The sequence below is a fragment of the Bos indicus genome, chromosome 15 (assembly GCF_029378745.1).
Source record: "Bos indicus isolate NIAB-ARS_2022 breed Sahiwal x Tharparkar chromosome 15, NIAB-ARS_B.indTharparkar_mat_pri_1.0, whole genome shotgun sequence".
In the NCBI taxonomy this organism is placed as follows: Eukaryota; Metazoa; Chordata; class Mammalia; order Artiodactyla; family Bovidae; genus Bos; species Bos indicus.
Genome location: NC_091774.1, coordinates 45289512 through 45304431, shown reverse-complemented (window position 1 = coordinate 45304431; position 14920 = coordinate 45289512). Strand labels below are relative to the sequence as shown.

At 37.1% G+C, this 14920-nt stretch overlaps 1 protein-coding gene across 1 annotated transcript; it reads left to right on the top strand.

The window, feature by feature from the left end:
• Positions 1-6540: 6540 nt before the first annotated feature.
• On the top strand, positions 6541-13209 carry LOC109569216 (olfactory receptor 5P4-like). Its single transcript, XM_070803724.1, has one exon. The coding sequence runs from the start codon at positions 10599-10601 to the stop codon at positions 11535-11537; it is 939 nt and encodes a 312-aa protein (XP_070659825.1). The 5' UTR covers positions 6541-10598; the 3' UTR covers positions 11538-13209.
• The last annotated feature ends 1711 nt before the right edge of the window (positions 13210-14920 follow it).

The window sequence follows — 14920 nt, the reverse complement described above, 5'->3', positions numbered from 1 at the left end:
TGATACTGAAAGAATGGGATGTTTGAAATTACTATCATGGAATTGATAAAATTATTGGTAATGACAAAACCTGTAATCATATGGCATAATCATATGAATTGCTATGAAAAGTAGAAGTCTTTTTCCCTTTATGTCTCTTTAATCTCCCTGTTAATTATACAATTATTTTAAGTATTTCTTCTACATATTTTAAGAACCATATCGGATAGCTTTATAAGTTTTGCTATGATCATCATAGTTTATAAAACTTAGGAGAAGGAACATGTATTCTGTTTATCCATATTTTTTACTTATCATGTTTTATTTTCTTGCTTTTTGATGTTTCAATATTCTTTCTTTTATTAGTTATTTTATGTTTAAGAAATTTCTTCTAGCCATTCATTTAGGATATGTCTGTTGGTAATCAGTTCTCTTACTTTCCTTTCATCTGAGTATGTCTCAATTTTCTCCTTACTCCTGAAAAACACTTTTGGTGGATATAGAATTCATGGTTGACAGTTTCTTTCATTAGCACTTAATTTTTTTCATTCTAACCTCTATAGTTTATGATAATAAATTGGCTATCACTTGAATTGGTTTTCTGCTATAGGTAAGGTGCCATTCCTCTCTCACTACTTTCAATTTTTTTTCTTTGTTCTTAGTTTTCAGAAATTTGATTATTATATATGTTGGTGCAGATGTCTTTGGGACTATCCTCTTTGATGTTTTCTCAAACACTTCTGGAATGTATAGGTTTGAGTCTTTTGCCAAATTTGAAAAAGTTTAAGTCAGTATTCCTTCAAATATTTTTTCAATACCACCTTTTTTCTCCTTTACTTCTAAGACTCTGACTATACAAATGTTAGATCTTTGATTACAGTTCCATAGCTCCTGAGTCTCTACTCATTTTTTTAGTCCATTCTTTCTCACTGTTTGAATGTTTTTTCTTTTGTTTTAGCCACAATTTTAGTGATTTTTCACATATCCCCTCCATTCTACTGTTGAGCTGATTTACTGAGTTTATTTGGGGTGTATTTTTCAATTCAAGATTTCCGTTTGTTTCTTCCTTGTATCTTCTATTTCTTTGCTGAGACTTTCTATTTAAAAAAAAATTTCAACTACATTTTTGATTGCTTGTTGAAGCATTTTTATGGTGATTGCCTTAAAATCCTTGTCAGATAATTCCAAACTTCCAACATCTCTGTCATTTTGGCACTGGTGACTATTATTTGTTTTTTCTCAAATTGATATTTTTCTGGTTCTTGTTATGATGAGTGACTTTTTAATTGAATCCTTGACTTTGGGGTATTCCATTATGAGACTCTGTATCTTCCTTAAATCTTCTGTGTTGCTGGCTTTCTCCAAAACTGCTCTGTTGGGTAAAGGAGAATGGTGAGGGTGCTACCTTATTATTGTCAGATGGGGACTGGCACTGACAGAGTGGCCTAAAGGGGAGTGGCAGAGATGAAGGTTTCAGTTTCCTACTCAGACTTTCCTGACACAATCTTAGTAGAGGGCTGAGATACCTCATTATATCCTGGTGAGTATGAATGTCTAGGCTCCTCATTCATCCTTTTCTGATGGGAACGGAACTCCGTTGTGTGTATGTGATGCTTACCTGTAATAGAACATTTATCCTTTTTTGGTAGTGTGGGGTGTGTGTGTGATGTTAGGCTGGAGTAGAACAGTTATTGTCCAAAAGTTTTCAGTTTTGCTAGGTTTCCCCCACCCTAGTCTTTTGGTTAGAAAGAACTAAACTTTGTTGGAGCTATTTTTTGGTCTTCACCTGTTGGTGTTTCTAAGTTGCTGGCTTTGCCAGCCCCGTGTCTGGGATAAAAGAGACAAAAAGAAAACCCTGGGAACTCATTTCCATGTCATTCTTTTGATCCTAAGGTTTCTAGAAGTTTGTATTTCATTCTCCACTTTCAGAGTCTCTTTATGCTTGTTTCATATATGATATCCAGAGTTTTAAATTATGCTTAATAAGCAGAATAGGGAAATGTACTTCTCCTCCATCCTTCTGGAAGTGGAATTTTGTCATTTATTTTTGTTTTGATCTTATATATCAAAACATTGCCAGGCTCGTTAAACACAGTAATTAATGTATATACTCTTTTGAATTTCCTTACGTATCAGACTATGATACTACCTACGTATTATGAGAGTTTTATTTTTGTCTCCCAGATCATGTTTGTTCAACCACTTCTAGAATATGTAGATCTGTGTCTTATATTTTGTGGGATTCAATTTACTAATGCTTTGTTGGGTATTTTTGCATCTCTATTCTTGAGAAATATTATTCTATAGTTTTTTTACTTGTGTTTGTCTAGCGATAATGTTGTTCTCATAAATGAATTAGGAAGTATTCCCTCTGATTTCATCTTCTGGAAGAGATTGTAAATAAATGGTATAATTTCTTCTATAAGTGCTTGATAGAACTCATCAGTGAGGCAATCTGGACATGGTGTCTTCTGTTTTGGAAGATTATTAATTTTAATTCCACATCTTCAATAGATATAAGCCTATTTAGATAATCTATTTCTTCTTGTGTGAGTTTTAGTAGATTGTATACTCAAGGGATTTGTTCATTTTATCTGGGTTATCAAATTTACAGGCATAAAATCATTGATAGTGTTTCTTAATTACCATTTTGATATCTATGGGATCTGTAGGGACATCTCTGGTCTGATAATTACATTTCTAGTCTGCTAATGCCAACATTCCTGCCATATCTGACTCTGGACCTGATGACATTTTGCCTTTCAGCATGCTTTGAAAACAAATTTTTTAATGGCAAACATAATATACTGGGTAAAAGAAACTTCAGTAAACAGGACTTTAGTAATGTCATGGTAAGGTGTGGGGGATGAGGAAGTGTTCTACAGTCCTATGCTGCTGCTAAGTCACTTCAGTCGTGTCCAGCTCTGTGCGACCCCATAGATGGCAGCCTATCAGGCTCCCCCGTCCCTGGGATTCTCCAGGCAAGAACACTGGAGTGGGTTGCCATTTCCTTCTCCAATGCATGAAAGTGAAAAGTGAAAGTGAAGTCGCTCAGTCGTCTCCGACTCTTGGCGACCCCATGGACTGCAGCCCACCAGGCTCCTCCGTCCATGGGATTTTCCAGGCAAGAGTACTGGAGTGGGGTGCCATCGCCTTCTCTGACAGTCCTATAACTGGTTTCAGTTTTTGTTGAGTCTATGCCTTGGACTGTGAATTTCACCAGTGCTTCTCAGTTTTTTCTCCTCAGAGTGACAGAATGACTAGAAGGGGCTGGAGTTGTGTATTTTCCTTATCGCAAGTAGCTTAGGCTCTGGTTGAATAGTTTCTCCTGAGGATAGACCCCGTAAAGAAGGACAGAACTCGCTGGCATATTTCAGAATGCTTCCTTTCTTTCCTTCCCCTGTTGGAAGTCTGAGGGGATTTTTCTGTGATGCTTGCTATCAGGATATGGTAAGAGCTCCTGGAAGTAAAACACTTAAGTGAGGTACCCCACATGACTGAGCCCCTTGGAGTTTTTATTTCTTAAATTTGTCTACACTGAGCCTCCAGAAATTCATCAGTTACATTTAAGGGTTTCCTAACCGAGTAGTGATTCCTTAGGAGATTTCTACTCATGAATTTCTGTTCCACTAAGGTGTGATCCTCTGTAGCTACCTGTCTGTCTTTCCAACTTAGGGGGCAGTGTGTTGCCCTGTAATGTCACTTCTCTTATGGACTGAGAAAAGTTGTTATTTTGTCAGTTTATTCAGCTTTATATTGTTGTTAAGAAGGAATGATGATTTCTAAACTCCTATATGCTGTTCTACAATCCAGAAGTCTAGCTTTACTATTACTTTTATCTCCAAAGTAAGCATAATCCTTGCTTTATTAACTCAGTGTTTGTTTGTACTTATTCAAATATTTGTCATATATTTATACAACATTCTATCCTGTGTATTAAGACCTTCCTTCTGGTTCATTTTCTTTCTTTCTTCACTGATTTGAAAACCCTTATTGATGTTCTGTTGTGATGTATATTGCAATTTTTCTTTCTATTTATTTTCTTTAAGCTACCTCTAGTTATTGATTTACAGATTGAAAAATGTCTCCAGACAATTGTAGTTCTGCCTTAGATTATCTTGTTGGCCATTGTTTTCTCTCAAGCTTTTGAAGTTATTACTTCAGTGTCTTAGAGTTTCATTGTTACCGATGAAGAGTTAGTCTGGACTGGATAGGTGTTGTTCAGCCATTAAGTTGTGTCTGGTGTTTTGTGACACCATGGACTGCAGAACTGCAGGCTTCCCTGTCCTTCACTATCCCCCAGAGTTTGCTCAAATTCATGTCTATTGAGTCGGTGATGCCATCCAACCATCTTATCCACTGTTTCCCCCTTCTCCTCTGCCCTCAATCTTTCCCAGCATCAGGATCTTCTCCAGTGAGTCAGCTCTTTGCATCAGGTGGCCAAAGTATTGGAGTTTCAGCTTCAGTATCAGTCTTTCCAATGAATATTCAGAGTTGATTTCCTTTAGGATTGATTGGTTTGATCTCCTTGCAGTCCAAGGGACTCTCAAGAGTTTTCTCCAATACCACAATTCAGAAGCATCAATTTTACAAGGCTCAGCCTTCTTTATGGTCCAATTCTTACATCCATACACGACTACTGAAAAAACTAGGGTCTTGATTAGACAGATCTATGTCAGCAATGGACAGGGAGGCCTGGCGTGCTGCGATTCATGGGGTCACAAAGAGTCGGACACGACTGAGCGACTGATCTGATCTGATCTGATGTCAGCAAAGTGGTGTCTCTGCTTTTTAATATGCTGTCTAGGTTTGTCAGAGTTTTCCTTCCAAGGAGCAAGAATCTCTTAATTTTGTGGCTGTAGTCATCATCCACAATGATTTTGGAGCCCAAGAAAATAAAATCTATTACTTTTTCTATTTTCCCCCCATCTATTTGCCATGAAGTGATGGGACTGGATACCATGATCTTATTTTTTTGAATGTTGAAGTTTAAGCCAGCTTTTTCACTGTCTTCTTTCACCCTCATCAAGAGGCTCTTTAGTTCCTCTATGATTTCTGCCATTAGAGTGGCATCATCTGCATATCTGAGGTTGTTGATATTTCTCCTGGCAATCTTGATTCCAGCTTGAGCTTCATCCAGCCCACCATTTCATTTGAATGTACTCTGCACAGAAGTTAAATAAACACAATGACAATATCCAGCCTTTAACATACGCATTTCCCAATTTTGAACCAGTCTGTTGTTCCATGTCTTGTTCTAACTGTTGCTTCTTGACCTACATGCAGGTTTCTCAGAAAGCAGGTAGGGTGGTCCAGTATTCCCATCTCTTGAAGCATTTCAAGAGTTTGCTGTGAACCACACAATCAAAGGTTTTAGCATAGCCAAGCAGAAATAGAGGTTCTTTGGGAATTCCCTTGTTTTTTCTAGTTGTTAATGTTAGCTATCTGCTGGGAGTGCAGCTGTATGTAGCTATCAACTGGAGCAACTAACTATACATTGTCACTCCAGGTGGGTGCTTAGGCTTCTTACAACATGACGTTGGGCTCCCAGAGGGATGAAGATGAATATTCCAAGAATCCTAAAAAAAATCTGCAAGAGGTCCCAGCTTCAGAGCTCCCAGTATTCTGGGAGTGATATTTCACTTCAGCTTGTCAAACAAGTTACTAAGTCCTAATTAAACTGAGTAGTAGGGAATTTGACTCCCTCTTCAATGGGAGTAGAAGCACAATACTTGCATTCATCTTTAATCTACTGCAGATATATCACATCTTTAATGAATTACAGTAATCTGTTTTACATTACTGCCTATGCATGACTTATGATAACTCAACTTGGGGTTTTACACTTTACACTAAACAAAGAATGTAAAGTCAGATCCCAAACCTGTATCAGGATAAACCAATTCAATTACTTCCTAGATAGGAGTTTGTTGCTTTTATTTCTCCAAAGGTCAAAGAAGAGACAGAAAATTCTCCTTTTCATCCACTTGGCTAGTAAGAGGATATTACTATTACCAGTTAACTATCATTACAGTGAGGCTGAAGGAAAAGATCCTTGAATTATGAGTACAAATGTGGAGAAGGGTGTCAAAGTCTCAGTTTAAACTCTCCAACTTGCAGTCTTACCAATCCCTTATATCCAAAGTCTGCACAGCTATTAAAGCATTTGGTTCTAAGTTGTGGAGATTAGCATGTGTGTCCAGATAGCTGCATTTCTGCTTCATCTTATTTTGCTGATTATCAGCTCTCACAACATTTTTGGCTACAATTAGAAAGATTTAACAATTTAATTTAACAATTAAAAAGATTTAACAGCTTATCCAAGTATTTTGTTGAAAAAATTTTCAGATATTTCATATACACAGTGTTGCTTAAACTGAAAGCTTGATTTAATTTTTGCATTATCATGATTAAACCATTAACTTTTGATTAATGGTTTCATAATCATGAGTAATAAACTCATGATTACTCATTAACTTTTTTAGGTGAAAAGACTTCTTGATTTTTTTTACATTTGTGTATTACTCTTTTGATCTCATGTGACTGGTATAATATACATATGTAGGCATTTTTCCAACATATTCTAATATATACCTTATTAATGTATGACTATGAAATGTGTTCTTTATTAGGTCTGTACAGTACCTAAAATACAATTAACAATACAAAGTGGGTTTATTTCTCATGTTGCTCTCAGGATTAAACTCTATACACAATTTCATTTCCTGCCAATATACAATTATTAATATATTAATCAGATTAGGTGATGTTATGCTCTAACAAATTAACCCTGGAAACTCAGTGTGGCCGAACACAACACATGTTTCTCTCTCATTTCCAGTATATTTCTGGTATATTCTCTGTTCTCTATATTCCCTCAAATTGCAGGCTAACAGGAGACACCACTATCTTATTGTATTATATTTAATCAGTTCAGTCACTCAGTCATGTCCTATTCTTTGAGACTTCATGGACTGCAGCATGCCAGGCTTCCCTGTTCATCACCAATTCCAGGAGCTTGTTCAAACTAGTGTTCATCCAGTCGGTGATGCCATCCAACCATCTCATCCTCTGTCATCCCCTTCTCCTCCCACCTCCAATCTTTCCCAACATCAGAGACCTTTCCAATGAGTCAGTTCTTCACATCAGGTGGCCAAAGTATTGGAGTTTCAGCTTCAGCATCAATCCTTCCAATGAATATTCAGGACTGATCTCCTTTAGAATGGACTGGTTGGATCTCCTTGCAGTCCAAGGAACTCTCAAGAGTCTTCTCCAACACCACAATGCAAAAGCATCAGTTCTTCAGTACTCAGCTTTCCTTATAGTCCAACTCTCACAACCATACGTGACTACTGGAAAAACCATAGCCTTGACTAGATGGACCTTTATCAGCAAAGTAATGTCTCTGCTTTTAAATATGGTGTCTGGGTTGGTTATAGCTTTTCTTCCAAGGAGCAAGCGTCTTTTAATTTCATGGCTACAGTCACCATCTGCAGTGATTTTGGAGTCCAGGAAAATAGTCTGTCACTGTTTCCATTGTTTCCCCATCTATTTGCCATGAAGCGATGGGACCAGATGCCATGATCTTAGTTTTCTGAATGTTGAGCTTTAAGGCAACTTTTTCACTCTCCTCTTTCAATTTCATCAAGAGGCTTTTTAGTTCCTCTTCACTTTCTGCCATAAGGGTGGTGTCATCTGCATATCTGAGGTTATTGACATTTCTTCTGGTGATCTTGATTCTAGCTTGTGCTCATCCAGCCTGCGTTTCACATGATGTACTCTGCATATAAGTTAAAAAAGCAGGGTGACAATATACAGCCTTGATGTACTCTTTTCCCAATTTGGAACCAGTCTGTTGTTCCATGTTTGAGCATTCTTTGGCATTGCCTTTCTTTGGGATTGGAATGAAAACTGACCTTTTCCAGTCCTTGTGGCCACTGTTGAGTTTTCCAAATTTGCTTGCATATTGAGTGTAGCACTTTCACAGCATCATCTTTTAGGATTTGAAATAGCTCAACTGGAATTCCATCACCTCCACTATCTTTGTTCGTAGTGATGCTTCCTTCACTTCAAAGTGAAGTGAAGCCCACTTCACTTTGCATTCCAGGATGTCTGGCTCTAGGTAAGTGATCACACCATCGTGGTTATCTGGGTCTTGAAGATCTTTTTTGTATAGTCCCTCTGTGTATTCTTGCCACCTCTTCTTAATAACTTCTGCTTCTGTTAGGTCCATACCATTTTTGTCCTTTATTGTGCCCATCTTTGCATGAAATCTTCCCTTGGTATCTCTAATTTTCTTGGAGAGATCTCTAGTCTTTCCCATTCTATTGTTTTCCTCAATTTCTTTGCATTGATCACTGAGGAAGGCTTTCTTATCTCTCCTTGCAATTCTTTGGAACTCTGCATTCAGATGGGTATAGCTTTCCTTTTCTCCTTTGCCTTTAGCTTTTTTTCATAGCTATTTGTAAGGCCTCCTCAGACAATTATTTTGCCTTTTTGCATTTCTTTTTCTTGGGGATGGTCTTGATCCTTGCCTCCTGTACAATGTCACAAACTTCCATCCATAGTTTTTCAGGCACTCTATCAGATCTAATCCCTTGAATCTATTTCTCACTTCCTCTATATAATCATAAGGAATTTGATTTGTATCATACCTGAATGGTACAGTGAATTTCTGTACTTTCATTATAAGTCTGAATTTGGCAATAAGGAGTTCATGATCTGAGGCCACAGTTAGCTTCAGGTCTTGTTTTTGCTGACTGTATAGAGCTTCTCCATCTTTGGCTGCAAAGAATATAATCAATCTGATTTTGGTATCGACCATCTGGTGATGTTCATGTGTAGAGTCATCGCGTGTTGTTGGAAGAGTGTGTTTGCTATGAGTAGTGCATTCTCTTGGCAAACTCTGCTAGGCTTTGTCCTGCTTCATTTTTTTTCCCAAGGCCAAACTTGTCTGTTACTCCAGGTATCTCTTGACTTCCTACTTTTGCATTTCAGTCCCCTATAATGAAAAGAACATCTTTTTTTGGTGTTAGTCTGGAAGGTCTTGTAGGCCTTTATAGAATGGTTCAACTTCAGCTTCTTAAGCATTTGTGACTGGGCTATAGACTTGGATTACTATGATATTGAATGGTTTGCCTTGGAAACAAACAACAATCTTTCTGTCATTTTTGAGATTGCCCCCAAGTACTGCATTTCAGACTCTTGTTGACTATGAAGCCTTCTCCATTTCTTCTAAGGGATTCTTGCCCACAGTAGTAGATATAATGATCAGCTGAATTACATTAACCCATCCCAGACCATTTTATTTACTGATTGCTAAAATGTCGATGTTCACTTTTGCCATCTCCTTTTGACCACTTCTAATTTGCCTTGATTCATGGACCTAACATTCCATGTTCCTATGCAATAGTGTTCTTCACAGCATTGGACTTCACTTTCATCACCAGTCAAATCCACAAGTGGGAGTTGTTTTTGCTTTGGCTCCATCTCTTCATTCTGGAGTTATTCCTCCACCAATCTCCAGTAGCATATTGGGCACCTACTAACCTGGGGAGTTCATCTTTCAGTGTCCTATCTTTTTGCCTTTTCATACTGTTCATGGGGTTCTCAAGGCAGGAATACTGAAGTGGTTTGCTATTTCCATCTCTAGTCGACCACATTTTGTCATAACTCTCCACCATGACCCATCCATCTTGGGTGGCCCTACACATCTTGGGTGGCTCATAGTTTCATTGAGTTAGACAATTCTGTCGTCCATGTAATCAGTTTGATTAGTTTTATGTTATTGTGGTTTTCTGAGGATTCTGTCTGTCTTCTGAGGGATAAGGATAGGAGGCTTATGGAAGCTTCCTTATGGGAGAGACTGACTGTGGGGGAGACTGGTTCTTGTTCTGACGGGCAGGGCTATGCTCAATACATCTTTAATCCAATTTTCTGTTGATGGGCAGGGTTGTGTTCCCTCCCTGTTATTTGACCTGAGACCAAACCATGGCAGAGGTAATGAAGTTAATGGTGACCTCCTTCAAAATGTATTATGCTAATATATCTCTTAATGAAAGAGAGAGACTGACCCACTGGTAATTTAATTTGATTCAGAAGAGAGACAGGGCATTTCCTTCCATCATGCATTGGCATGTACTGTTCACAGTCTCACCTGTGTTGGGGCTGGAGAGTGACCAATGTGACCAAGAAACAGATATTATTTAAACAATATTACATTCTATTAATTATACTATAATATAATTGTAATACAAATATGGATATAGTTAAATACTAGCAAAGTGATTATGTTTCACCTCTGACTCTCATCAAATTTCCAAACATCATTGCTTTGATCAAATGATACAAATGTGAGTGCCCAGTGTGTTCTGATCTGAGCCACTGGTACTTTGAGAGTATCTTTGGACTAAGATAGTGTACATTAATATCGTCAAATCATGAATAATGTAAATATATTTGGGAACATTTTGTAAAGTATTAGCATTAGGCTAAATTGAGATCAATGTTCTATCTTTTTTGATAGGTTGTCTGGTAAAGTAAATATGTGAATTATGAGATCTTTCCATTTAATTTAATATCCACTGATTTTCATTTCAAAAGGCATCATTCCAAGTAAGATGGAGATTGGAAACCACACAATGGTGACAGAATTCGTTATTTTGGGGTTAACAGACCATCCTACACTTTGCTCCATCTTCTTTTTGGTTTTTCTAGGAATCTATGTTGCTACCATATTGGGCAATATCAGCATCATCACATTAATTCACAGAAGCCCTCAGCTTCACACCCCAATGTATCTATTCCTCAGCCATCTGGCCTTTGTGGACATTGGTTACTCCTCATCAGTCACACCTATTATGATTGTGAGTTTCCTAGAAGTAAGAACTACTATCCCAGTTGCTGGCTGTATAGTTCAGCTTGGCTCTGATGTTATCTTTGGAACAGCTGAGTGCTTCCTTTTGGCTGCCATGGCCTATGATCGCTACGTGGCCATCTGTTCGCCACTTCTATACTCTACACACATGTCTCCCAGGGTCTGCGTCATCTTACTGATTGCTTCCTACCTGGGAGGATGTGTGAATGCTTCATCATTTATCGGATGTTTACTGAGCCTGACGTTCTGTGGACCAAATAAAATCAACCATTTCTTCTGTGACCTGCCACCACTAGTGAAGCTCTTTTGTACCCATGTTTATGTTGCCGAAATATCTCCTGCCATCTCAGCTGGGTCAATAATTGTAATCACACTGTTTACCATAATTGTTTCATATCTATACATCCTCCACTCAATTCTGAAGATGTGCTCTACAGAGGGAAGGTCCAAGGCCTTCTCTACTTGCACTTCCCACCTCACTGCAGTCACTTTGTTTTATGGGACAGTCACATTTGTTTATGTCATACCGAAGTCAAGCTACTCACCTGACCATATCAAAGTGGTATCTGTCTTCTACACAGTGGTGATCCCCATGTTGAACCCTCTGATCTACAGTCTGAGGAACAAAGAGGTGAAAGAGGCCATGAGAAAACTGATGACTAAAATACATCAGTCATTTTGAAACAAATGCAATGTGAATCCAGAAACTGCAAAAAAATAATTTCAAGAACTTTGGATGGGGACTTCTATGGTGATCCAGTGGCTAAGACCCCACACTCCCAATGCAGGAGGACCTGGTTAGGGAATGATCCCACATGCTGCAACCAAATATCCTGCATGCTGCAATGAAGATCAAAGATCCTGCATGCTGCAATTAAGACCCAGCAAATAAATAAAAATAAATATTAAAAAACATACACGATGAGTGTTTATGTTGTCCATTAGTCTTATCATTTTATGTGAAGACCTATCTTAAACATAAAATGCCCAAATATTGATTAATGCCAATTTTAACTTATAATTTTCTAGATTCACAGAGTACAGCATTTTTGTGAAAATCTGCTAGGTTCAAATGAAATGTGTGTATTTCAGGATGAGGATATCTAGAGAATATATTTTTACTTCTTCTCTTCTCTGTTCATTATTTAGAGAGTTTGACTAGAGGATGTTTTTTTTTTTTCTTCTGTTAAATTATACAGTTTAAAAAGTCATCTTATAAATTAACATCTCAAAAGGCATCATATACGCAACTAGAAATGCAACTGATGGTGGTGTGGGCAGTGCAGATTACTTTCTATGGAAGACTTGGTTTCTCTCATACAGGGTTATTATTTTCTTTGGGAATAGTGATGCTGAAGTCTAGAAAAGCTTCATTCCCATCTAATCTAAGCCAGACCAAAAGAATTTGTTCTACACTTTTGCCACCAGAAGACTCAGTCAGATAATAAAGAAATCCTGAAGGCTTAGCCTTTGAGAGTTCCCTTAAGTTTCTCCTACTTTTCAAAGGTTGGTTTGCAAAGCTTGTTTTGCAAAGTTCAGCTTGAACCTTTGCCGACAAGCCTTTGAGTAGTAGGAAAAACTACTGGGGAGTAGTGGGCAGGAATGGAGGTTAAGACATAGTGGAGCTTTCTTTTAGCAAGCTAGTTGGCATTTTCAGAGTATAAAATTACAGATTAAGACCCTTGGCTGATGCAGACATAGAATATACCTGCCATCCCTCTTTGTAATATGTCTCAAGAAGATGTTTATTGCCACTACTTCTGTTACCATTTTTACATTTGGGTTTCTTCTAAATTTCTATTTGTGCAGACAATTTATACTGTCATCAAGAATTGGCTGATGCCTTTTCTTCCCTTCAAAGTGTCTCTGTAAGGCAGACGAGACTATGCACTTGTCCTTAGGTGTGCAATCTGCTCACCTATATAGATGTCATTTCATGAAGGCTTTCTTGAATCCTCTGCTCCTAGTTCATCGAATACATAAATATGATCTTCATTTCTTTGAGGTTTTTCTTGTTACCATATGATCAAATGTTTTTCATATCCTTGTACATTCTAACTCAGATATGAAAGTATCACTTTGACTTATGAATATTAAAGCAATCTAGAATTGCTGAAATAAACCCAACTTTGGTTGCATTTTTATTCATCTTATTATCATTGGCTTTGATTTCCTAATATTTGGTTTAGGATGTTTGCATCTTTGTTTGTGAGAGAAATTGGCATATCATTTTCCATTCTTGAAATTTACAAGTGGGGATATCAAAATATAAAAATGATTTGGAAAGGATTTCTTTGTTGTCTGTTCTCAGAAGAACTTTTTATAGGATCAGTGATATTTATACCTATAATATTTGTAAGACTTCAATGGTGAAGCCATTTGGGCTTTCCATTTTTATAGAAAACATTTTTACTATAAGTCTCATTTTCATTAATGAATAAAGAAATATCTAGTTCCTCAATTTATTTATCATTTTTGATAACATATTCTTAAAAATAGTTTTCCAATTTATTTATATTTCAAAATTATATTTTATTTTTATTTTCCATAAGATATGTAATGTTCTATTTTCAATATTGTATTTTCTATACATATTATTAATAAATCTTGCTAGTCTTTTATCAATTTTATCAGTATTTTCAAAGGATAAAATTTTGATTTGTGCTTTTTTGCACTGTACATTAATTTTCTATTTCATAATTTATATTCAACTTTTACTATTTTCTTCTTTATTTCTTGGGTTTGTATAATTTAAAGTTTTTTATTTAAATTCTTGAGAAGCCTTGAGAAAGACATTTTGATAACAGTTTTCCATCTTTTTTGCAATATACCATGTAAAAAATCAAGAAACTCACTTTAGTGGCTCTGCTAACATCAAAGAAGACTTTAAGTTATAAAGACTTTTGTCTCTAGAAACAAAGAAGATCATTACATAGCGATAAAAAGATCAATTCAACAGGAAAATATAACAATTGTAAATATATTTGCACTCAACAGGGGCTTCCCTGGTGGCTCAGGTGGTAAAAGAGTCTGCCTGCAATGTGGGAGACCCAGGTTTGATCCCTGGGTCAGGAAGATCCCCTGGAGAAAGGAATGGCTACCCACTGCAGTATTCTTGCCTGGAGAATTCCATGGACAGAGGAGCCTAGCAGACTATAGTCCATGGGGTCACAAAGAGCCGGACGTGACTAAGCAACTAACTCTTTCACTTTTTATGCACTCAATATCAAAACACCTAAATGAAACAAATATTGATAAACCTGAAAGGATAAATTGACAATACAATCATAGTATTTTTAAATAGTCCAGTTTCAATAATGTACAGAACACCTGGACAGAAAATTAGTAAAGAAATAACAGATTTGGACAACATTATAGACCAAAGAGGGGCTTCCTTGGTGGCTCAGTCAGTAAAGAATCCACCTATAATTCAGGAGGCCTCTTGCAGTGCAGTAGACCCGGGTTCATCCCTGGGTCAGGAAGATCCCCTGGAGAAGGAAATGACAACCCACTCCAGTGTTCTTACCTGGGAAATCCCATGGACAGAGGAGCCTGGAGGGCTAGAGTCCATGGGGTCCAAAGAGTCAGACATGACTTAGCAACTAAACCAACAACCAAACAGACCAAGTGAGCCTAACAGACATACACAGGACTTTTCACCCAATGGCAGAAGGAAACACATTCTTCTCAAGCACACATTTCAGGACTGACCACATATGAGATCACAAAATAGTTCTTAACAAAATTAAGAAAATTGAAATTATACTAGTTATATATAAGTATCTTTTCCAACAGCAATGGAATGCAACTTGAAATCAATGACATCGAGAAAAGGAAAAAACTCACAAATACATGGAAGCTAACACACTCTTGAACAACACTGAGTCACAGAATATCAAAAGAAAATGTATAAATATCTTGAGATAAATGAAGAGGGAAATGAAACTAATAAAACTGATGATATGCAGCTAATGTAGTACCAAAAGGGAAGCTCATAGTGATAAATGTCTACATTTAAAAGGAAGAAAAATTTAAAATAAAGAACTGAACTTTATATCTCAAGGG